General features: G+C 43.8%; 1 protein-coding gene across 1 annotated transcript in view; it reads left to right on the top strand.

Moving 5' to 3' along the window:
* The first annotated feature begins 591 nt into the window (after window positions 1–591).
* Window positions 592–26,768, top strand: part of LOC126479258 (leukocyte tyrosine kinase receptor-like) — a 782,006-nt gene continuing 755,829 nt past the window's right edge. The window contains 1 exon segment of the mRNA XM_050103770.1: window positions 592–865. Within this exon segment, the coding sequence (XP_049959727.1) occupies window positions 616–865 (250 nt within the window). The 5' untranslated portion in view covers window positions 592–615.

Genomic DNA, 26,768 nt, shown 5'->3' with positions numbered 1-26,768 from the left:
TCCAGGTAAGGTTTTACAATACAAGAAAAAGGGGAAACATTCGAAATTCTTAAATTGTAATTCACGAAAAAGAAATTTCTTTTATCAGTTATTATCCGACTTCAAACTCGAAATCAAGACATCCTTGAAAGTATTGCAATACCTGGAACCGATAGCTTGCCACTATTAATGTCGATAACTGGCAAAAATTGATAGTACCCTCAGTTCGCCGAATGGATGAAATGTATATGTACACAATTAAGTTTGTGCGGAACCCTCAGTGCGCGAGTCCTACTCGCACTTCGCCAATTTAATTTTTTAAATTCTCTTTACAAACGGGAAACAACTGAAAACAGCTGGGATCAACTATTTCAAATGGACGCCGCCAGCGCCATAGTCGTGTAACTCGCCACGAGAGGCGTAGCAGTCGCGCATCCACCCAATCGACCACGTAGTTCGTCAGCATCCCGGGTGCGGCGCTACGGTCTCCGGTGGTCCTGCACCTTGAGCTCCGGCGTGCCACGTAGTTCTGCAGCATCCCGCAGACAGCGCAGCGATCGGGCGCTCTAGGCTGGTGGGCTACGGCGCACGGGCTCCTCAGTGTGGACTCGCGATGCCTCGCTGTTGAGACAGAATATGATGGTGCTCGTGCTGCTGGTGGGCGCGGCGTCTGCAGCGGCTTCGGCGGCGGCGGCGGCTGCAGCGGCGGCCGCTTTCACGGCTTCGGTGCCCGCCTCCGGCTCCAGCAACAAGCACGGCCTCGACTGCGACTTCGAGAGCCCTTGCGCCTGGAGGTGGGATGCGGGTGGCTTCGTCCTCGCCTCGGGGGCAACGCCGTTGGAGAACGGCACCGCACCTGCCACCGATGCCAGCGGAAACGCTGATGGTGAGTCCAACTGCCCTGAACACCCCTCGGCACCAGCAGTCGTCGAGCTTGAAAATCTAGTGAGTTCTGCAATGCAATAAGTTTGAAGAGAAGTACACACCCTCTTTCATGTGTCTGAGTAAAACTAAAACTCCTTGCGATTTAAGGACACAATCATACCAATGATTCTAGCGACTTCCCTTTGACGGAAAACTGATGAAGGCATCTGTTATCATTGTTGGATGACGCAGCCCATTTTACTTGCAACAAAAAGTTACCATACATCCGTATCGCACTAAACACAGCCCAATTTTCCCTACTTTATGAGTGGCTAAACAGACTATTAAAGATCTAGTTACCACCTTGACAGAAAATATTGCCATGTTATTAAATTTTTGTCATAGATCATGTTGTTGTTTTACATTAAATTTGCAACATACGCAAGTACTTCTGACGTGATATGGTTTGCTTGTGTTGCTGTCTGCTTTAATCTCGTATTTACTCGCTCTTTAACAGACAATTTTCATCATTCGCAGCTAAACGGAGTTAAAACTGAACTTTCAGTGCCAGCGGAATGTACCATCAGTCAGGCACAGAAGGACTAGAACGCCCCGAGTACCATTTTACGCAGTCCGGGAACGACGTGATAGGTCTGGAGAGTAACTGCCCTATGGGATAAAATAAAAGTCTACAAGTTGTTGGGTTCTTAACGTAAAGTGTATTTCATTACTGATAAACGAGACTAAAAAGTGCCAAAGAAGTGGGGCTGTTGGCAAATTGCGCACTTTAAGTAATCAACGCTTCGCATTCGGGATAAAGGGAATCGAAAGGCAAAGAAAAACCTAAAAAAACGAGCACCGATGTGTCCGTTGTGTGTGCTGAAATCAGTGGAGAGTTTTGTCGGAAGGAACTTTGTCGTCAGTGCATGAGGAAAAATCTGTACTCTCCATAGCGCAGCAGTCTGCTTCTGAAATGCTTATGAGTCGATTAATATTTAAAAGTTGCTTATTACAGCACTTCATGTTGGGAAGTTCGGCGCACTGTTTGGAACAGCATTCTGTTCTGATGTTTTACATATAAGAAGGTAAGTTTCAATGACTGACATAATATGGACATTTGTTGTGATATCATCTATTTCGTAAATACGAAACGAACAACAAAAACAAAAGGATTTTTAGAAGCAAGGACATATCTATTGCAAAGGAGACCAGTTTATGATTAAGTCTTATTTAAACTTTTTTCTTTATCGACACTACCACATTAGTTTTCAACATATATTCTCGTTTATAGACGCCATAGGTAATTATAAAATTGTGCAGGAAAAACGGTAGATCACGCATGAAATCACCATGAAAAATCACATGATATGAAGAATATCGATGTATTTTTTTTTAAATATTGTGTCTGCGCGAGTGAATAAACAATCTGAAAAAAGACAATAGTTCGATGGTTAGAGTTTTCCACACTACAGAAGCAAAGATCTATTTACAGATCAACCGATTACCAAGAGTATAGTCGGGCACAGATACAAACCTGAGGAATAAGAATGAGCGCAAAGTACTGTTAGCTGATAGTGAACTTCGTTATACCGAAAAGCAGAAAATTACTACTCCCGTTTGTTTAATCTTCACAAGGATACAGACGCAAATTAGCACACAAGAACTCAGAAATCTTTTTTTCGTTGCAGCTATATACACCGTTGAGAAGTACTTGCCACATTACTCTTCATTGGTGTTGTGACGTATTTCGTCACGCACATAAAGTTCGGACACGTTCGGGGTCTTTTAGACAATGGAACAAAATTTCTCTGGAGCTGTACTTCGTTGTGCTTTGAAAAGGAAACTAAAAGTGGTGAAACACCTTAAGGAAAGTCTCCGCTTGGTAATAACGGTTTATGGGCAAAGTAACTTAAAAGTTAAATCAATTTCTAGAGTTGCTGGCTATCTAAACCGGATCGTAGAAAACTTAAACTAAGAATAGTCTATTTTGTCTCGATGGAAGAAAGAAAGAGGGTTACGTTTTAATGTTTCGTCGACGTCATGGTCGCTCCAGCGGCAGCACTAGGTGGAGAAGTGTGAAGGCGGATGCCTATCATGGCCTTTCTGAACGAAACAACCCTACGTTTGTCTCTAGTAACACAGAAAAATTGTAGCAAACCTTAAAGAGAATGACCGGTTTGTTGTCTGACTCAAATGTATACAACGTGCTAAACATTGCGTCGCCACCCTCGGACTGCTCAGTGGCAAAACAGCTCAAGATAATAGCAGACCTCTCGCATTTCAATTCATCTGCCAACTACAATAGTAAAGCATTTATTACATTAGCTTCTCGTCTTGCGGCTTGTTTCTAATTCACCAAAGAAGAAACTATCAATAGATATCCAAAGAAGTTAAAGTAAAGTGAGACTTTTCCTTCTTATCTGGTTGTGCTAATGCAGTTTACAAAGAGGTAGAAAAAATAAGAGAAAGTAGGTGGAGAATAACAAGATCGCGAAGGAACCTAAGGCGAAAGAGCTACCAAGGGAAAAATTATTACAGAGAGAATTCAGTCGTGTTTGCAATAAAGATGGTTTTATTAGTTCTTCATTTGCGACGCGTTTCACCTGTATGTAAAGGCGTCATCAGACAATCGAACTATGGATAAATAATCATTTCGTGAAATGAGGAATCAAAAGAATAAAATTACGCTCAGGCAAAAATGGGCTAAGTGCATGTACAAAGCTAAAATACGGATCAATGCCGACAGTCGCAATTTGTAGCTTGTGAAGGTTTACAGTAGTGTAGTGACACACACCAGCCAGTCATGGTAATAGAGGGGAATTCTCATATATTAAGATGAAAAGTGACTTTTTAAAAAATTCCGGTTCTGCCAATAGCATAAAAAATCATCACGTGGAGACGGCGCCCCTTAAATACAAAACAGTGCCTGCTTACATCTGTGATTCATGCACAACCTTACGTACTAGCTAGCCAGACCAGTGCTAGCGCGTCAGGTTTTGCATGTATCACAGATGTAAACAGACAATATTTTGTGCTTAAGTGGCGCCGTCTTCATATGATGAGTTTTTTATGCTATTAACAGAACCGGTATTTTTAAAAAAGTCGCTTTTCATCTTAACATATGAGAATTCCCCTCTGTTACCATTACTGGCTGGTGTGTGTCACCACACTACTATAAACCTTCACAAGCTACAAATTGCTACATCGGCATTGCTCCGTATTTTAGCGATGTACATGCACTTGGCCCATTTTTGCCTGAGTGTAATTTTATACTTTTGACTCCGCATTTCTCGAAATGATTATTTATCCATACTTCGATTGTCTGAAGACGCCGTTACATACAGGCGAAACGCTTCGTAAATGAAGAACTAATAAAACTGTCTTTACTACAACCACGATTGAATTCTTTCTGTAACATTATCACGGTTGCTGTACCAGTGCCACAGAGTTTCAGAATTGAGTGGAAGGACTTTTGAAAAATTATTACGTCATTAATATTAAAGCTATTGCAATATCTATGGTCTTCAGCGCAATATGTCATCACAATCAAAGTGATGTACTGAATCCAATGAAGCATTAGCCCACTGTTGGTTGTTACTAAGTTTGCATTTGCTACATTGGTGAAGAGACGGGAATATTATTCGGAAGGAGTTGAAGGGAAATTCCTCCATGGCCAGCCTGAATTACTTTTTTCTAAACAAAGCAAGGCGAACGTCTTGTTTGTTCCTTTAAGAGGGGCACAATCGATTTTCTTCACCACCATATTGATACCGGCAGCGCGTTTAACTCTCAGTTTCCTACTTACTAGTCGTTACAGTACAACCAATTAAATATATCTTCAACTGCTGTCAAGTGCGCCGGCCGAAGTGGCCGTGCGGTTAAAGGCGCTGCAGTCTGGAACCGCAAGACCGCTACTGTCGCAGGTTCGAATCCTGCCTCGGGCATGGATGTTTGTGATGTCCTTAGGTTAGTTAGGTTTAACTAGTTCTCAGTTCTAGGGGACTAATGACCTCAGCAGTTGAGTCCCATAGCGCTCAGAGCCATTTTTTTTGCTGTCAAGTGCTCCCATGAGTTCATAATACCGTCTAGGTATTTCTTTTTCTTCTTGTTTGTTTGGTGCGAAGACTGGTAAGAATCTGCTCTCCATGCTGATTTGTCCCGTGCAAGTCGCTTCATCTCCTTATAACTAATGCAGCCTACATCTATTGAATCTGCTTCCTGTAATCGAGCCAAGGTCCCTGTAATTTATACCCATCCCCCCTCCTACATCACTGAATTAACGGTTCCTTGATGACTCAAGAATTTGAGTTTGTCCAAGTTGTGTCATCTATTCTCAGCGACTCGATTCGGTGCTTCTTTATCGATTATCCTGTCTTAGCACCTAAATTTCAGCATTATTATGTAACACCACATTTCAAAAGATTCTACTTTACTCTTGCTTGTGCTGTTCATAGTCCATGTCTCACGTTCGTTTTAGGCTACCTTCAAACACACACTTTCAGAAAATGGTTCCTAACATTGGGCGTAAACTTAAATTTTATATTTATCATCCAAGAAAGTTTTCTTACTATTTCTAGTCTACATTTTACATCCTGTTTATTTCTGTCGTTCTCAGTTCTTTTGCTGCCCGTCTACTGTTTTAGGTGTCTCGTAACCTCCAGCATCTCCTGACTTAATCGCATACACGCCGTTAATTTTTTCGTGCTTTTATTTATGACCATCTAGTAACCTCCCTTCAATACATTACCCGCTCCGCGATCCTGGAAGTACTTTGCCGTCTCATAGAATTTTTATTTCTTACCTTTGAATTTCCTAGTTTTTCCTTGGTTTCCTTCACTGCTTACTGTATATGCAGATTGTGTAAGACCTAGGGTAGGCTTCAACCCTGTCGCGTTCCCTTTCTGAATTGCTACAAACGTGCCATCTCTTTCGGCTCTTAGAACTGCACTATGGATTCTGAACAAGTTGTAGATAGCCTTCAGCTTCTTGTGTGTCATCCCAGAAAATTTCAGAATTTTAAATAGCGTATCTTAGTCAACAGCTGTCGCCAAAGCTTTCCCGCTAGATGCTTATTTTCAAATACAATCAATTCGAAGTTCAAGAGACCTCAGAAATAGGTTGAAAAACTGAGGGTTCGATTTAACGAAGGTATAAATGATGAAGGAAGACTTAAGGAAAAAACAGGCTTCCTAGTACATTTTTTTCTGCTGCAAAACTTCATCAGCGCTTCCTTTTCTCCACAAATCTTCTTAAGTTGGTGAGCCACCCCTAACTAGAGGCGAGACTAATAGCGAATAACGTATTCTTTCTTACTGCATACAAGGCCCGAAAGTCACGATGAGCCCTCTAAATTGGCTAGACCATTTCACTAAGCATTGTTCAAGACGTGGCAACTTACGCTGTTGAAATCGCTTCGTTCCTCAGTTTGAAGCGTTGTGAGCAATACGATCTTTCTGCTTCAAGATGTCGACAGCGTGGATGGGGGAATCCCTAAAGTTTTCAACATATCCGCTTTTCAGCTCCACGTTCCACTGTCTCAATAATCTACTTAATTTATTTGGAAGTCCGTCACATGAACTTCTTTGGTGTCTTTCACAAGTGATTTATTTACTGTAGTACATTATGTATTGCTGAGTAAACAAAGGAGTGCCGCTAAAATTAAAGAATAAAACAAGCACGGGAACAACCTACGAAATAAAACAAATTACTGAATGTCATGTAGCCGCCAACATCGAATTGCACACAGAATGTTTGTGGGCGGTCTGTCATGACAACTGGATCGATGTATCGAGTGTTACAAAGCAAATTTCCACAATTCTCTGTTAATACCATCAAAACAAGCTGCTTTCCTATTCTTTGAACCTTTTAGAGATCCGTTAATTTTATCATATCAAACACCCAGTCCTTAAATGTCATTTAGTTCAGAACACGAAGAATTACAGTATAATCATACTATTAATACTTATAATAAGATATTCATTCCTTCTCTTTTATGTTATTCACACGTACATAATCCTTTTCTTGTTTGTCGAATGATTTCATCACTTTATAAGCGATAGTTTGTCTGCTTTGTAAATCATGCCCTATTTTGCTAGTAAGGTGTTTTGAAAAGGCATTTGATAATGTGATCAGTGGAAAGTTATGGAATATAACGGCCGAACAAGCTTGTTCACCTCATCTCACAAATGCTATCAAGTCTATACACAAACACCGTAATGGTTATGTATATGGGGAACATAATCACAAAGCCAATGAACACAAAGGAGAACGGCAAAGATTGTGTATTTCTTCGACACTCTTAAAATACATTCGTAAATAAAATGATCAATAAATGGAAAAAGTTGAATAGAAATGGAATATGTTCAGATCGTGACACAAGGCAGAATGTGGTTTTATATGTAGCTAGCCAATCTGTGTTTGCAGGGAATGAAAATGATCTTCAGGTGGGGTACGTAAATTGCAGCAGATAGCCTCAGAATAGAACTTAACATTGCCTGTAGATAAAACGAAAGTGATGGAATTTGAGGAAATCCAATCAGTGAAACATAAAACAGTCTTGAATAATAAAATCTTAAAACAAGTTAAACATATTAAATATCTAGGATGCGACATAACTTAGGTGTATAATCACGATGTGGTCTAAAAATTAAATAAATTACATTTCATATGCAGAACGATCGAAAGAACTTTGCTCAAAAAAGTTATGGTACAAATCGAGCTGAAGTTTCATAAAACCAAAGCAGAAACAACCCTCACTTATGGCAGTGAAGCATTGGAAACAGCAAGACACCAAGCAATAAATTAGATTTCTAAGAATGGTGGAAGGATGTACCAGAGAAGGTCGTAAAATAAATGAGGATGTACGGGAAGACTCAGGAATATACAGGGTGCTCGGAAATTTCCGTTACAAACTTCTAGGAGTTGCAGACGGTAGTGAGTACACAATGTTCTGAATGGGAACCCATTTCTGGAAACGTAGCGCTTCCGTGCTACAGCCGTTTGAAAACATGTTTGCTGGGTAGGTATGCAACAGGGTAATCATGGTAGGGAGTAGATACGTCGAATCGGCTGATGTCATTTGACATCTGTCCTACCTTTCTAACCTCGTTCGAGTCTCATTCACGTGTCTGTGAGTGTTAGAGCAACATGGCTAGGTACACGTTTGCAGAATACATCGGCACGATCTTTCTAAATGGCGGAGCTGGCGGTAATGGAAGGGCTGCTCGTCGCCTTTACCAAGATCGTTCTCCACAACGCCCGTCTCCGTTACATATCCCTTTCGTCATAATTACACGACAGCAGCGAGTATCTTCACCGCCAGCAGGTGTAGCTGGTGCTTCAAGGAAACGCCGCACACCCGAATTGGAAGAGACTGTATTACATTACGTTGAAGAGAACCCCTCAACGAGTACATGAACAATTTCTTTGGCTGTTAACGAGTGAAACTGTAAAACAAGTGAGATACTGGATCACGCCGAAGCAATTACTTCTAAAAGTAGTCGCGTTACAAACATGTTTTCAAATGGCTGAATCACGGAAACAAGATGTTTCCGCACGTTGGTTCAAATTCAGACTATTATCTATTGACTCCCCTCTATAATTCCTAGAAGTTTGGATTTCCGAACATCCAGTAAGCTTAAACGAAAAAATGAAAGAGAAAAGGAAAACGTAAAAGGAACTTCTAGGCTGTATGGATGGAGAAAGATTCCCTTTAAAGGCTCTCAATTATAAATGCACCGGAAAAGTAAATACGGGAACGCCGTACAAGGGATGGAGCACCGTGAACAGGCAATTTGCCTGACACAAGAAGTGAAGAAAAAGAAGTAGAAGAAAACAACCAACATGTGGTTTCTTAGGTCATCGAGGTTTTTTCAAGGGACAATTTATCGAGAAAATCGGTGTATATAGGTTAGAATTACCAAGTATCGACTTCATTTGTTTCTCTTGCAAAGCGATGAAATTACGGCGCAGGCTTTTCACAGTGAAATTTTTCGCAGGAATGGAAGGGAAACGTATTGCGTCATGATTCCGGTAGGTGGTTGGGTGGCCGGGCCGGGGCAGACGGTGGCCCCGGCGCAACAGGCTGCGCCGCCACCCCCGCCGCCGCCAGCGCCATCGCGGGTCACCCAGCCGCCGCGCTGGCCGCGGCCGGCGCAAGAATTGATTACGGGCCTTTCCTGCGCGCCGCGGCGCGACGCAACTGCCATCTTCAATCTTTGCCGGCACAGCCTCTGCGCGGCGCAGCGGGCCGATCCTCCGCACTGACCTCAATGACCCGTCACCTGCTAGTAGGCTCGCTCAGAGTAACCGCTACTGGCATCTACATCTGCGAGGGATTTCTCTCTTTTTTTTTCTCAACCTCCGATCGGACACGAAACGGACACCATTGTGAAAATCAAGACTGTTTTACTTGCAACATTTAGCTACACCTCCTAGCTGCTTCTCTATACAGTCCTCCTATTTGTAACCTAATAATAATAATAACAAATGGCGTATGGCATTGGTGGCCGGGAGACCCCTACGGCGACTTGCGAGTGAATGAGGATGAAATGACGATGAAAGACACACAACACCCAGTCATCTCGAGGCAGAGAAAATCCCTGACCCCGCCGGGATTCGATCCTTTCTTTTTTTTGTAACCATATATATTTATTTAAATATATTAACAACGATACATTTTAAAAAAAGACATTTTATTCTATTAATCTATTATATTCCTAGTGTTGGTTAATATTACTATTTTATATGTTTTCGTTTTTATATTTTCATTTTTCATTTTTCTCTTATTGTTGTTCCTTAAACCCTTTTACTTGGCCATTTGTCGTCTTTTTTTTTTGAGGGGGTAGACATTGCAGGACAGGCATAACAGTTTATATTTGGCATCGATGCATTGATTTTGAGTTTACGTTTCTGTATGTGATGCACTTGTGATGCCACAGGCACATTGTGTACTCTGGTTTGATCTCTTCCTCTAGTTACACTATCAAGTGGGACAGCAGGAGGAAAATGTCACCATGATAGGTGGAGCAGAAGTGGAAGAAACTTTTTTTTTTTTACATGTACTACAGAATATACCTAAATTGAAGAAGAGAGAAAATTTTGTCATATTACATAAGAGAAGCAGAAAGGATAGTGTGAGTAATCAATAGAATTTTATAGGCACGAAGTAAAGGAAATCATTAAAAAAAATCTAATAATAATAATGAGTAGTTGGCACTTTCCACTAAGTAATGCTTGTTTCCTATTCAGTATAGTACAAATAATGGAAGAAAAGTTAGTTAAAAAAAACTGGTAGTACTACTGTGCATACTTTTGACACTGTTTTGACTGCGAGCATGACAGATGTTTGGTGAGAAGCACTTTGTGTCACTGATTTCACTAAGAAGAAACACTTTATACTACTATACTTCACTATTTGATGCGAGAAGAGAAAGCACTTTATCTTTTGTGTTGCACTTGTTCACTATCACTGCACACGTTATTCTTGTGGTGAGTGTTGTGAGGTGGCTGGTGGCGGTGCTGAGGGTCACAGGCTGGGAAGGACTCTGGCGATTGCTGACTGCAGTGGAATCTGCAAGAAGTTTTTGAAGTTCTCGTGGTAGCGCCTGTGCTGCTGGGCTGTCTTGTTCTCCTCCCAGAGGTCCATCAGGAAGGCCAGCTGGTCGGTCTGCCTCCGCGCTACGATGGCGTGTGCCGTCATGGCGAGGATCCAGAGAGTCGCCAGTCGCTTGGGCCGTGGAAATGGGTTGCAGTCTGGGGTGGTGATTGCTTCCACTGTGTTGCTTCCCGGCGCCGTTCTGTTGTGTGGGCCACCATCTGCTGGCAGGATTCCCAGATGTTGATGGCATTCCCGCACGTGAATCGGTGCTCGATGGTGTCGTTTATGCCACATACGTCACACTTGTCACTTGCGACGAGTTTTATCTCGGCCAGTCATTGGTTGGTTGGTACCGTTCTGCTAATTATTTTGTACCATGTCTCCTTCGCATGTTTAGGCAACACGTTTTCCGAGACGTTCCCCCATATTTGTTTCCAATTGTATTGCAGGAGTTTGTGTTCAATTTTGTTTTTTGCCGCCTTCCCCCTGAGACCCCAGTATATTCTCTTGGCTGTTCTGTGGCTGGGATTCGCCACGGTGTCCAGAACGTAACTTTTGTTGGCGTAGTGCAGCCTGACGTGTCGCATTCTGAAGGGAATGTGCCTCGTGTCGACCGGCGCTTCTTGTGATGCGGGCTTGTATCTTCCAATTATCTTGGCTGTGACGCTGTCAGGGTTTTTGTCCTGGATGGCGAGCGTTCGTTTCAGTAGAAGGGCTGCACATTTGGTCTTTATATCAACTAGACCTAGTCCCCCTTCTTGCGCCACTTTGAATATATTTCGACGGCACAACAGGTAGTACACTGCGCTCGTTAGTGCTCGCGCAATTTCTTTCGGGATGCTTAAGATTTGCGCCAGGTACCAAGCTTTCGACAGGATCGTCATGTTTATCAGTTATGTTTTTTGTTTTTCTGGGATTGGTTTGGGCGCCTTACGCTTTTTGGAATGTATTCATGATGGTTTCTACTCTCCCAAAATCTTCCTGGTCTTCAATAAAGACACCTAGGTCGTCAGCGTAGGCTATACATGCTACTGCTTTGCCTCCTACGGAGAAGCCTCTGATGTCGTTTGTGAGTTTCCGCAGCAGCGGGTCCAGTGCTATAGCGAATAGAGCCATTGACAATGGACAGCCTTGCCTCACGGATCTGTCCAGTTTTATCAGTTTTGTTTCCCAACTATTGATTATTACTGTCGATCTCGCAGTACTTAGTATCTTCTGGATGATTGTGATGAATTTTTGCCCAAACCCGAGTCTGTTTAGTGTCTCTACGAAATATTTGTGGTCGATCTTGTCGAAGGCTTTGTTGAAGTCCACCGAAATTATGGCACCTGCGCTTCTGGTGGTGGCTGCCTGTGCTATTATGTCCCTGTAGGTGCATGTGGCGTCAAATATATTTTTCCCTGGTACCGCACATGTTCGCCACGGACTGATGACTTTCCTCATCGCCGATTTCAGGTTGTTTGCGATGCATTTCGCTATTATTTTATAGTCGGCGTTGAGGAGCGTAATCGGACGGAACTCTTCAATGCGGCGGGCGGCTCTCTTCTTAGGGATGAGTTTTATGGTCCCTTCGGTCAGCCCAGGTGGAATTTCCGCCCCATCGAGTATCTCGTTCACCATTTCCGTGAATTGCCCTCCTAGCACGTCTCAATATGCGAGGTAGAACTCGAGCGGGATGCCGTCGGCGCCGGGTGCTCTTCCTCTTGCGCTGGTCCTCATCGTTTCTTTGATGTCATCCACGTCGACATTTTCTGTCAGCAACGTCCTGTCTGCGTCTGTGAGCACGCTCCTCGTCTGCTGGAGGATTTCGGCAGTTGCTGCGTCTTCTGTCGCTTCTCGACGGAATATGTCTCGGAAATAGTCCTCGATGTGTTTTGTTAACTCCGTTTTCGTCGTGAGCGTCTTTCCCTGCTTGTCCTGAAGATCACTTACGCACTTTCCTGCGCCTCTATCCCTTTCCCTATTTAGGTGGTGCATGGTGAGTGGCTCTTCATCCACCTCGCCATATGTTTTACTTCTGGTGAGGACGCCTCTTATTTGCTGTTTCTTTATTTGAAGGAGTTTTGCCTTGATTCTCCTCACTCGCGGCAGGTATTGCTGGTCGTCTGCTGGTGCGTCGAGTGCGTCTTTCAGGCACTGTCCGGGTCCCCGTGCGCGGGAAGCGAGAACGCTACCGCAAGACCACGAGCCACTGCCGGTAAGCTAATAACGAGTTTGCATAAGATTTTAACTTGAAAATTTTGGTTAATCGTCTGAGGCTACCACCTTAAAGTTAGCTAGCCTTAGAGAAAGTCAGAGGTTCTCATATTGAGCGTCGAAATTTGATATGACTCACTCTCGAAACTGCTCTATGAAAGGAGATTAAAAGTTTGTACTTACAAGGGGAGTGCCAGGCTTGGGAAATGAAGTTCGGAGTGGGGCGGCACGTGTTTGCAGCACTACCCCATAGAGTTACAATGCCCCAACCATACGGCCAGATGGCCAGCCATTCACGAGAAAAACTCTCAGAAACTTTCAGTCCTACATTATATAATACCCATGCATCCGCTCACTGAACCGAATGGCGCGGTGGTCGATGCAATATTGGTAACAATTCGTGCTTCGTATTTTCAAAGTATCTATTTGCTTTTCCTTATTTGAAAAAAAAAGTAGTCGAATTAGATCGGATGATGCTGCCGGAATTAGATTAGGAAATGAAAGTAGTAAAGGAGTTTTGCTATTTGGGGAGCAAAATAACTGATGATGGTCGAAGTAGAGATGATATCAAATGTAGACTGGCAATGGCAAGGAAAGCGTTTCTGAAGAAGAGAAATTTGTTAACATCGAGTTTAGATTTAAATGTCTGGAAGTCGTTTCTGAAAGTATTTATATGGAGTGCAGCCATGTTTGGAAGTGAAACGTGGACGATAAATAGTTTAGGCAAGAAGAGAATAGAAGCTTTCGAAATCTGGTGCTACGGAAGAATGCTGAAGATTAGGTGGGTAGATCACATAACTAATGAGAAGGTATTGAATAAAATTGTAGAGAAGAGAAATTTGTGGCACAACTTGACTAGAAGAAGGGATCGGTTGGTAGGGCATATTCTGAAGCATCGAGGGATCACCAATTTAGTAGTGGAGGGCAACGTGGAGGGTAAAAATCGTAGAGAGAGACCAAGGGATGAGTACACTAAACAGATTCAGAAGGATGTAGGTTGCAGTAGGTCCTGTGACATGAAGAAGCTTGCACAGCATAGAGTAGCATGGAGAGCTGCATCAAAACAGTCTCTGGACTAAAGACCACAACAACAACAACAACAACATTGGAAAAAAATACAATGACGTTCAAATTGAAAACTTTTGTTCTTTCAATATTTTCAACTTTTCCAACCAAATTATTTTCTTCAAATATTCGTTCGTATTGTGTACTGACAATATTTCATTTCTATCGTGTATATTATAGATAATATCCGTCGAACAGGAGCGTACGACTTCTATCTGACTAGTTCAGGTACACGATCGACTTCAGTGTCATGAGATCGCTATAAACGAGGATCCCCACAAAGGGGCATTTGACAAACTTGGAGAGCGAAGGGATGGCAGAGCATCCGCGCTCCCTGCACTACAAACAGGGAAGAAGAACCTAATAGTTGCTTTTGCGCGCCTGGAACGAGTACACGTGTGTGAAAGTTTTTCCTGTTGCTAACGTTTTGTGGTTACAATGCTTCGAAGTGAACACATCTCGAGTTCTGAGGGACTTGCAGGAGATATTACCGACGATTCTACACACAGCGAGAAATCGAAGTTGCTGATTAAAAATGCAGTTACCCATTTCAATGCACTGCTGGTTGAAAACGATTTACTAGCGTCAGGAGGTTCGCCGTCAATTCCACACAAAGCTATGATGATGGCACAGAAGTTGTACAACACTGTGATAGATTTCTTGAGTGAAAACACTATCGTGGATGATGAAGAGTTACTTCACGAGAATGAAGGTGGTGAAGATGTAGAATTCGAAGAGGTTACAATAGACAATTCTTCGGACGAGTATGAACTCCTAGGGAAAAAAATCCAAAGAGCCTACGGATATTCCGCTAGAAAACAAAATACAATGCGTCAACATTGCGAAAGCACATCCTCGGTGGAGTCTGCAGGCGCTGAAAAGTAAAGGATGTCATCGTTCAGTGAGCGGACGCATGGGTTTTGTATACTATAGGACTGAAAGTTTCGGAGCCTTTTTCTCTTGAATGGCTGGCCACCCGGCCGTATAGCTGGGGCATTGTAACTCTATGGGGTAGTGCTGCAAACACGCGCCGTCCCACTCCGAACTTCATTTCCCAACCCTGTCACTCCCCTTGTTAGCAAAAACAGTTAAATCGTTAGACATAAAAAATGTGGCAAAAGTTCACTTTTAGCCTCTGATTAATCAATGAACGGATCCATGTTTCCTTAGGTGCAAGTCGGCTACACCTTTTCAAACCACAAGTCGAAATCTTGTAGAATGGAATAACATTTGCCACAAGGCGAAAGGATTTAGAAACATATTTCACTAGGGGAACGATAGATAACGCCTACAGGAAAATTAAAGAGGCGTTTGGAGAAAAGAAAATCAGCTGTTTAAATATCAACAGCTCCGATGGAAAACCAATGCTAAGCAAGGAAGGGGAAGCTGAAAGGTGGAAGCAGTATACAGAGGGTCTATATAAGGATGATGAATTAGAAGGCAATATCATACACTCCTGGAAATGGAAAAAAGAACACATTGACACCGGTGTGTCAGACCCACCATACTTGCTCCGGACACTGCGAGAGGGCTGTACAAGCAATGATCACACGCACGGCACAGCGGACACACCAGGAACCGCGGTGTTGGCCGTCGAATGGCGCTAGCTGCGCAGCATTTGTGCACCGCCGCCGTCAGTGTCAGCCAGTTTGCCGTGGCATACGGAGCTCCATCGCAGTCTTTAACACTGGTAGCATGCCGCGACAGCGTGGACGTGAACCATATGTGCAGTTGACGGACTCTGAGCGAGGGCGTATAGTGGGCATGGGGGAGGCCGGGTGGACGTACCGCAGAATTGCTCAACACGTGGGGCGTGAGGTCTCCACAGTACATCGATGTTGTCGCCAGTGGTCGGCGGAAGGTGCACGTGCCCGTCGACCTGGGACCGGACCGCAGCGACGCACGGATGCACGCCAAGACCGTAGGATCCTACGCAGTGCCTAGGGGACCGCACCGCCACTTCCCAGCAAATTAGGGACACTGTTGCTCCTGGGGTATCGGCGAGGACCATTCGCAACCGTCTACATGAAGCTGGGCTACGGTCCCGCACACCGTTAGGCCGTCTTCCGCTCACGCCCCAACATCGTGCAGCCCGCCTCCAGTGGTGTCGCGACAGGCGTGAATGGAGGGATGAATGGAGACATGTCGTCACCAGCGATGAGAGTCGCTTCTGCCTTGGTGCCAATGATGGTCGTATGCGTGTTTGGCGCCATGCAGGTGAGCGCCACAATCAGGACTGCATACGACCGAGGCACACAGGGCCAACACCCGGCATCATGGTGTGGGGAGCGATCTCCTGCACTGGCCGTACACCACTGGTGATCGTCGAGGGGACACTGAATAGTGCACGGTACATCCAAACCGTCATCGAACCCATCGTTCTACCATTCCTAGACCGGCAAGGGAACTTGCTGTTCCAACAGGACAATGCACGCTCGCATGTATCCCGTGCCACCCAACGTGCTCTAGAAGGTGTAAGTCAACTACCCTGGCCAGCAAGATCTCCGGATCTGTCCCCCATTGAGCATGTTTGGGACTGGATGAAGCGTCGTCTCACGCGGTCTGCACGTCCAGCACGAACGCTGGTCCAACTGAGGCGCCAGGTGGAAATGGCATGGCAAGCCGTTCCACAGGACTACATCCAGCATCTCTACGATCGTCTCCATGGGAGAATAGCAGCCTGCATTGCTGCCAAAGGTGGATATACACTGTACTAGTGCCGACATTGTGCATGCTCTGTTGCCTGTGTCTATGTGCCTGTGGTTCTGTCAGTGTGATCATGTGATGTATCTGACCCCAGGAATGTGTCAATAAAGTTTCCCCTTCCTGGGACAATGAATTCACGGTGTTCTTATTTCAATTTCCAGGAGTGTATAAATGGAAGAGGACGTAGATCATCATGACATGGGAGATACGATATTGCGAGAAGAATCTGACAGAGCACTGGAGGATCTAAATCGAAACAAGAGCCTGGAACGGACGACATTCCCTCAGAACTACTGGTAACCTCCGGAGAGCCAGCCATGACAAAACTCTTCCAGCTAATGTGCAAGATGTATGAGACAGACTAAATAGCCTCACACTTCAAGAAGAATATAATAATTCCAATCCCAAAGAAAAAAGTTGCTGACATGTGTGAAAATTACCGAACTATCAGTTTAATAAGTCACGGCTGCAAAATGATAACATGGATTCTTTACAGAAGAATGGAAAAACTGATAGAAGCCGAGTTCGGGGAATATCAGTAGGAATTCCGAAGAAATGTTGGAAAACGGCAGTACTGACCCCACGATTTATATTAGAAGACAGGTTAAGGAAAGGTGAACCAACGTTTGTAGCGTTTGTAGACTTAGAGAAAGCTTTTGACAATGTAGACTTGAATATTGTCTTTGAGATTCTGAAGATTTCCGGGGTGAAATACAGGGAGCGAAACGCTATTTACAACTTGTTCAGAAACCAGACTGCGTTTAGAAGATGGGCATGAAAGGGAAGCAGTGGTTGAGAAGGGGTGATAGAGGGTTGTAGCCTGTCGCTCATGTTATTCAATCTGTATATCGAATAAACAGTAAAGGAAAATGGTTCAGATGGCTCTGAGCACTATGGGACTTAACTTTTGAGGTCATCAGTCCCCTAGAACTTAGAACTACTTAAACCTAAATAACCTAAGAACATCACACACATCCATACCCGAGGCAGGATTCGAACCTGCGACCGTAGCGGTCGGATGGATCCAGACTAGTAAGGGAAACCAAAGAAAAATATGGAGTAGGAATTTAAGTTGAGGGGGAAGAAATAAAAACTTCGATTTGCCAAAGACATTGTTATTCTGTCAGAGACAGCAAAGGACTTGAAAGAGCAGTTGAACAGAAATGGACAGCGTCTTGAAAGGAGGATATCAGTTGAACATCAACGGAACCAAAATAAGGATAATGGAAAGTACCGTAATCGAATTAACTCAAGTGATGCCAAGGAAATTACATCAGGAAACGAGATGTTTAAAGTATCAGATGAGTTTTGCTATTTGAGCAGTAAAATAACTGATGAAGGCTGAAGTAGAGAGGATATAAAATGTAGACTGGCAATGGCAAGAAAACCATTTCTGAAGAAGAGAAATCAGTTACTATCGAATACAGATTTAACTGATAGGAAGTCTTTTCTGAAGAAATTTGTCCGGCGTGTAATCATGTATGGAAGGGGAACATGGGTGTTAAACAGTTTATACAGACAGAGAATAAAAGCTTTCGAAGAATGTCGAAGATTAGTTGGACAGATCACGTAACCAATGAAGAGGTACTGAATAGAATTTGGGAGACAACTTGTCCAAAAGAAAGGATCGGTTGATAGGACACGTTCTGAGACATCAACGGATCACCAATTTAGTTGTTGGGAATCGTGGAGCGTAAAAATCAAGAGAAGAAAGCAGTAAGCAGATTCAGAAGGCTGTAGGTTACAGTAGTTATTCGGAGATGAAGAGGCTCACACAGTACAGAGTAGCAGGGAGAACTGCGTCAAACCAGTCTTCGGTATGAAGACCGCAACAACAACAACAACACAGCGAAAATTCTCTTCTGCTCCACCCTGCTGTGGCTGATGAACTCTCTGGCTTTTAGAACCGAAATTCCCTCTCCAATATAAATCGACAGGCACATCGGAAACCGCTTTCCTGCAGTACAGTTTGCTCTACAGAATAATGAACCGATTGAGAGTATGTGAATTCGGGCAAAATAGAACACAATTTCAAAGTCGACGGAACTGGACCGCGTGCAGGTTCGTACCGGCCATCACTTTCCTTGGACTCCAACTGTCTAGACGTGCCAACATCCAAAGTTTTAGTAAATGTTTCACCCACGAACACTATTTCTGTTTATTTGCGCAAGTAATACTGTTTCGTACGATTAATAAGAATTCTCTGCATGAAATGACTTCGCAGTGTTTATACATTTAGGCGTAAAGAAACTCAGTCATGGCGCCCGATTGACCAATAAAATTCTCTGAAAAACCTTATCGTAAAACACATCTTCTATCTTCCTCTTAAAAAAACCAACCAGTTCCAATTAAATTTCACTCTTCTTTTTTTTTACACACAGAGTCAAGGGAACGCGCAGCGCTCCAAAAACAGAAAAGAAAATCTAGATATAACTCACAGTCGATTACAGCGATCTTGACGTTAGATAAACGTTTCAGAAGATTTTAGTCAGTTTCTTACGCTGATAAACATCTAGTCGTGTGTGTCGTAATACTGTCTTCATAGCCAACGGCTGATATGATAAATGCATTCGTTTGTAGGATAAGTTGCAGACGGGAAATTTGTCGCAGCACAGTATCAACTTTAAATACCGTCCTCATAGAAGGTGATTTCTCACAATTACATACGCTGATCCACATTTCGTTGTATATGCCAAAATGTCCTCATACGCAACGCCTTATATCGGTGAAGATTTGAAAATCAAAGACCCAATTCCAGGTTGTATATTGAGCGATTAAACACTCCCCATCGAAACCGCTACAGGATCGTCTTCGTTGCACCTGAACTAAGTGCAGAGAGTTGTCATGAAGAAGCAAATGCATTGCAGTTACATTATGAGGGCTGCAAGAAATCAGGCTAAATTTAAGTAGTAGGATTTCAAACTGGGGGGGGGGGGGGGAGAAAGTATTTACTAGAGATTTTTACGTGCTCACTGTGTGCGTAGAACTGTAAAGTACGTCGTGACGAAATAGACGGGAATTCTATAGACACGGCGCACCACACCTGCGCAAAAATTCACCGGATTTCACTATGTGTTTAATTTCGCTACCAGTCGGAGGTTGAAAAAAAGAAAAAGAAAAGAAAAGATAGCTCTCATACATCCACACTCCGTGAAATACTGTGAAGTGCTAGGTAGAGGGTAGGTTCCATTGTACTAGTTATTGGGATTCATTCATGTATGGAAAGCAGGACAATAATTGCTTAAAGGGATAGTCATGTGAAGACAAGGGGAAATCTTGAAATATTTGTCAGTTTTCTAAATAGTGTAGCGCAAAGAATAAGAGTTATAAGGCTGTGTAATTCTTACCATCTTTTAACCGTTCTTTTTGGAACATTTTAATGTACAAATCACAGCTTTTGGTCTCATACTGTTTTCTGAATTGAATTTTGTGTTGCAAGTGAAATAAAGCGTGTTATTTATTTATGCACAGCATAGCTACACATATCTAGAAATAAAGACAAAGTAGAAGTTTGATTTTTTCTGGAAGTTCTTTACACTATTATCTTCAAAGTAAACTTTTAAAAAGATGCTGCTGTGTTAACTTATGGTTATTAAATTATGGTTTTCGTTACCGAATTGTGAGTGGTTCGATATTTTTAGAATTCCAATCGTACCCTTAATTTTTTTTAATGATATGCAAAATCCAGTCAAGAAACATTTATTGCTCTGTTGCCAGTCGGCTAGTGCTGCATTTGGAACAATTACAAGCCAAGCTTCTACATCCACAAACTCGTTTTCGTGAGAAACGTTTTTGAACGTCGACACGCCTAACAAAAAATTATCAAAAGGGTAACGGCGGTCCCGTGAAGAAATGCCAATGAGGAAAGAGACTTCAGTCACATGAATCATTTATGGTCTGACGCTGGAAACAAAGTGAGTGTCGATAAGGTAAAAGCAGAGCTTTGCATTCGTTTTACCAGTAATTTGAAGTCTGCAACATGCAAGCACTTTTGCCAAAAAATGAAAGGTGATACATGTCTGTTGAAAACTGTAACTGGTAATAATAAACACAATTTTTTAACGTTTACAGAGTATTTTCTTGAGTTAACCCTCAATTCAGCAAATCCTTTCGCCAGGCAATGTTCGGTAATTTTGTAAGCTGCGTGGTCTCATGCGCCTTGTCACGGTCCGTGCGGCTCCCCCCGTTGGAGGTTCGAGTCCTCCTTCGGGCATGTGTGTGTGTGTTGTCCACAGCGTAAGTTACTTTAAGTTAGATTAAGTAGTGTGTAGGCTTAGCGACCGATGACCTCAGCAGTTTGGTCCCATGAGACCTTACCACAAATTACCAAATTTAATTTTGTCAGTTTAATGTGGCAACCCTATTCCCAACTTATTCTTTAGAGACAAGCCGGCACCCTGCATGCCACTTCAGAATGTTGCCAGTGTCCAGAAACTACCTACGCCATGTCTTTATCCTCTTGGCCTCTGGTGCTACTTTCTTGTAAAGAGAGGAAAACTGTCTTTGCACCAGAACAGTGGATTTAAATTCCGCGTACCAAAGCACACTTTATGCCGTCTTCTAAACTGATACCATTTCCGCTTGAATGGGCAACAAGAAACAGTGAAAGTGTGTGAAACGTTGACAAAAATTAGGCAGCAACTTTAGGTTCTTCGGCACCCAACGGTCAAGTCAGATCTGAAACGAAGAATTACTGCTTTTGAACCGCCTGGAAACGTAGTGCATTTTTGTGTAACACCCTGTGCATTCCTAGACTCATCACTTATATCTGGTACTTGTAAGTAGGCTTTATCGATATAGTTTGCGTGTACCTCCAAGCGTCTGCCACTTAATCTTTCACAGCAACACCATAAGGCTCTCCCACTTGTCAAACAAATTTGTGACCATTCGTCCTGCCATCCTTTGTACGGTGTAATGCCCATGGTTTGCTTGGTACGGGTCCAACATACTCGAGCAACGTTCTAGCATGGCTCACCTCACACATGTGTATTTTAAACAGCGTCCTTTGAAGACTGATTGTGTTCTTGCCCCCCCCCCCCTCCCCCCCCTCCCACACACGGGAACGTCTCATACCAGACGAGTGTAACCCCAAATGTTTGCGTCGTAGAGTAATTATGGTGTACGTGTACGTGGAGACAGTGTTTGCGCAGCTATCGACGACATAGTGTAACTGAGGCGGAATAAGGGGAACCAGCCCGCATTCGCCGAGGCAGATGGAAAACCGCGTTAAAAGCCGTCCACAGGCTGGCCGGCACACCGGAGCCGGATTCGTGCCGGGGATCGTCATGCCTTCCCGCTGGAGAAGCAGCGCGTTAGACCGCGTGGCTTGCCGGGCACGCTTGACATTGCAGTAACAAAATACTATTATTTTTCGCTTTGTGAAGGGCACAACTGTTCATTTCTGAACATTTAAAACAAGTTGCCATCTGTGCACCATTTTGAAATCTTATCAAGTTCTAGGCGCTTCAGTCTGGAACCGCGCGACCGTTACGGTCGCAGGTTCGAATCCTACCTTCGGCATGGATGTGTGTGATGTCCTTAGGTTAGTTAAGTTTAAGTAGTTCTAAGTTCTAGGTGACTGATGACCTTCGCTGTTAAGTCCCATAGTGCTCAGAGCCATTTGAACCATTTGAACAGTACTTCCTTACAGATAACTGCTTCATCTGCAGAAAGTCTGGAGTTGCTATTGATATTGTACGCAAGGTCATTTTAATGAAGATGATGAACAACAGGGATTCCAACACACTTTCATGGGGCACACCCGAATTTACCTCTGCATCTGTCGATGATTTTCGAATGACGATAATTGCTGCGTCCTCCCTGCCAGAAACCTTCAATCTAGTTACAAATTCCGCTTCATACCACATACGATGCGACGGAAGATCAGCGAGGGTGTTGTACAGAAAGGAGTCACAACGCTAGAAAATTTGGCGAAATTCGGGAAGTCCAGCAGAGGACTGAGGATTAGAGCAGGGTTTGGCTACAGTCCCACAACATAAAACGGCTATTCACGTTGTGTGTGGAGTGCATTAGTCTGGCGACATACTATATAATTTTCGGAAAAATATCATCCACACAATTCCGAAGACTGCCAGAGCCGCGAGAATGATCGCGTAGTCGGCTTAACATCTCATGCATCCAAGTTGCTGACAAGAATAATACTCAGCAGAATGGAAAAGAAAATCGAGGATGTGTTGGATGACAATATTTTTACTTTAGGAAAGGTGACAGCACCACAGAGGCAATTCTGTCGTTGTGGTTGGTAATGGAAGCAAGACTAAAGAAAAATAAAGATACATTTATAGGGTTTGTCAACCTGGAAAAAGCGTTCGACAATGTCAAATGGTACATGATGTTCGAAATTCTGAAGAAAACTGGGGTACGCTATAGGGAGAGACGGTTAATACACGATAAGCGCCAAGAGGGAATGATAAGAGTGGACGAGCAAGAACGACGTGCTCGGATTAAAAAGGGTGTGAGACAGGGATGTATTCTTTCGACCCTACTGTTCAATCTGTACATCGAAGAAGGAATGGCGGAAATAAAAGATAGGTTCAGGAGTGGGACTAAAATTCACGGTGAAAGGATATAAGTGATACGATTTGCTGATGACATTGCCATCATGAGTAAAAGTGAAGAAGAATTACATGATCAGCTGAATGGAATGAACGGTTTGATGAGTACAGAACATGGACTGAGACTAAATCGAAGAAAGTTATGAGAAGTAGCAGAAATGAGAACAGCGAGAAACTTAACATCAGGATTGATGGTCACGAAGTAAATGAAGGAATTCTGCTACCTAGCCATCAAAATAACCAATGACGGACTGACCAAGGAAGACATCAAAAGCACGCTAGCACTGGCAAAAAGGACATTACAGAATTGAAGTACTCGAGATGTGGTGCTCCAGACGAATTTTGAAAATTAGGTGGACTGATAAGGTAAATGAGGTTCTGTGCAGAACTGGAGAGGAAAGTAATATGTGGGAAACACTGACAAGAAGAAGGGACAGGATATAGGACATCTGTTAAGACATCAGGGAATGACTTCCATGTTACTAGTGGGACCTGTAGAGGGCAAGAACTGTAGAGGAAGAAAGAGATTGGAATACATCCGGCAAATAATTGAGGGCGTAGGTTGCAAGTGCTACTCTGAGAGGAAAAGGTTGATACAGGAGAGGAATTGGTGGATAACACCTGTATCACCCAAACGATCGTGTCAAACAATGTTCCATGGTGCACTGCGTGTTCACACTTGACACCATTTGAAGATACGTCCAGAATCACTACTCATAATGGATCTTCTCTCATCAGAGAAGACCATGCAACACCACTACTCGTTGGTGAAGTCCCTGTGCCCTTGGCATCATCGCAAAAGGTGCTGTCGTTTTGCGGGTGTCTACGGAATACAACTTACTGGTTGTCGGCCAAGGTGACCACCCCCACGCAGCAGCCGAGCCAGTTAGGAGGTTGAGATTGCGTGCCTTGCCGTCCTGTTAAATGTGGTCGCAAATGCAGCAGCTGTTTGATATGGGCCCCTTTTTGCTTGTTTTACAATGTAGCGATCATACGCTGCTGTAGTTGACTGTGTTCGACCACCTGATCCCCTTCGAGCAACAGTGCATGTAGTTTGGTACGCTCCCCTGACGTGAAACGATGGTGTGAGCAACTCCTGCGCTACATTCGTCACACTTCGTCCCTCTTCCTGTTTTCCACCGGTTCTTCCCCCTGTGAAGTAGTCCAAATGTTGTCTCCGCGTCATGTAGTAGTGAAGAATACACCATTGCTCGCTGATAGACAAATACTGTCTTTTCCCGTTCCTTGAAGTGTTTCGCGTTGCGGGAGCAGCCCTAATTGACGCCATGTGGCGTCCGACGTTCTGTGCGCGATTGGAAGACCTCTGCCTACATGCACCGGCACTTTAATTCATTTCCATCGAATTGTTAATATGTTGTGTTTAATTTTTTTTTACTGCTTATGTGGAGGACGTCACACTTTTTTATTATTTGTGGCCAACTGCCACTTTTCGCACCATTCAGATACCGTGTTCAAATCATTTTGCATTTGTTTTCACCTTCGAATGACTTTACTAGATGCTAAACGACAAGATTATCTACAATACTAAGATGGCTCCTTACATTGTCTCCTTAGTCTCTTGTATAGATTAAGAACAGCAGAGAGCCTATTATAATAGTTCTTCGAGGGATCCCAGATACCATTTCGATTTCACTAGATGACTTTCCTTCAGTTACTACGAACTCCGACCGTTCACACAGTCCGATATAAAAATTTCCTGATGGATTGAAACTGTTTGCCGGAGCCCGCATCTCGTGGTCGTGCGGTAGCGTTCTCGCTTCCCACGCCCGGGTTCCCGGGTTCGATTCCCGGCGGGGTCAGGGATTTTCTCTGCCTCGTGATGGCTGGGTGTTGTGTGATGTCCTTAGGTTAGTTAGGTTTAAGTAGTTCTAAGTTCTAGGGGACTGATGACCTAAGATGTTAAGTCCCATAGTGCTCAGAGCCATTGTTTGCCGGACTGGGATCCGGAGCTCAAAAACTTTGCCTATCCCATTTAAGTTTCTAAGCATCTCTATTAAATGAAATTGTGTGGCGGTCCTGGACTCGAACCTGTGATGAATTATTATTATTGGTTTTTCCATTTGAAGCTCACTACAATTAAGAAGGACTAACCAATAATACACTCTGATAAAAAAAGACGTACCACTAAGGAATGACCAATTGGGACGGAAATCGGTAGATGTGATGTCCATGCAGAGACAAACAAATGGTTACAATGTCAGAAAAATGGGATGATTTATTCAGGAGAAAGAACTTCACAAACAGAGTAAGTCAATAACGCGTTGGACCACTTCTGTACCTTATGCAAACAGTTATTCGGCTTGACAGTGACAGAGTTGATGGATAATCTCCTGATGGCTGTCGTGCCAAATTCCTTCTGAGTGGCACGTTAGCTCGTCCAGACATTCTCTGTTGGTTAGAGATCTGACGACCTAGTTGGTCAAGGCAGGGTTTGTCAAGCACGAAGACAAGCAAAAGAAGCTGTCGCTGTGTGCTGGCGGGCATTTATCCTGCTGAAAGATAAGCCAAGGTTGGCTTGCCATGAAGGGCAATAAAACGGGGCGTAGCATTTCGTCGACGTATCTCTGTGCTGTAAGGGTGCTGCGGATGACAACTAAAGGGGTCTTGCTATGAAAACAAACGGCATCGCAGGCCATTACTCCTGGCTGTCGGGCCGTATGGTGGTCGAAAATTAGACTGGTATACCAGTGCTGTCAAGGGCGTCTCCAGAGACGTCTTCGCTGGTCATCAGGGCTGAGTTCGAAGCTTGACTCATCACTGGACAATTATTCTCCAATCAATGATACTCCAGGCAGCAGACCTGTTCAAATGGCTCTGAGCACTATGGGACTTAACATCTATGGTCATCAGTCCCCTAGAACTTAGAACTACTTAAACCTAACTAACCTAAGGACAGCACACAACACCCAGTCATCACGAGGCAGAGAGAATCCCTGACCCCTCCGGGAATCGAACCCGGGAACCCGGGCGTGGGAAGCGAGAACGCTACCGCACGACCACGAGCTGCGGACAGCAGACGTGTCTGGAAACGCCTCAGATGGCGGTGGTACATCACACTGACTGTTGCTCGTCATACGGTCCGACAACCAGGGAGGATGACGGTTTGCAGTACCATTTCATTTCATGGCAGAACCCCTATGGTTGTCAATAGTGGCACCCTTGCAGCACAGCAACACGTCGACGATCCGCACCATTTTGCTACCCTTCATTGAAAGCCATCCTTGTTTTTCATTTCAGCAAGATAATGCTTCCCTGCAGCCGGCGACAGTTTCTTTTGTTTGTTTTCTTTCTTGCCAAACCTTAGCTTGGACAGCAGATCTCTCCACAAGCACTCCAACCACCCGGCATTTTGAAGATCTAACGCTCCAATTGGACACAGTCTGGCACGATATCCTTCAGGAGGATATCCAAGAACTCCATTAATCAATGCCAAGCAGAATAACTGCTTGCGTAAAGGTCAGAGGAGAACCATGTGTTATTGTTTGTGTGTACGTGTACACCACATCTACCGATTTCCATCCCATTCGCCAATTTATTTGTAGGGCATCGTTCTCTTGTCTTAGGGTGTAATAGATTATAACAGCTGCTGTGAAGGATGCTAATGCTCCATCAACTGAGGTACCTAAGTACAACTCACGACCCGCCCTCACAGCTTTACTTCCGCCAGTATCTCTTCTTCTGCCTTCCAAACTTCACAGATTGCTTGTTGCATATCTTGCGAGACTAGCCCTCCTGGAAGTTTCGATCATCGGACATTGAGCTGC

Source organism: Schistocerca serialis, chromosome 1, assembly GCF_023864345.2.
Source record: "Schistocerca serialis cubense isolate TAMUIC-IGC-003099 chromosome 1, iqSchSeri2.2, whole genome shotgun sequence".
In the NCBI taxonomy this organism is placed as follows: domain Eukaryota; kingdom Metazoa; phylum Arthropoda; class Insecta; order Orthoptera; family Acrididae; genus Schistocerca; species Schistocerca serialis.
The sequence above is the reverse complement of the archived record's forward strand: the minus strand, read 5'-3'. Positions and strand labels throughout refer to the sequence as shown.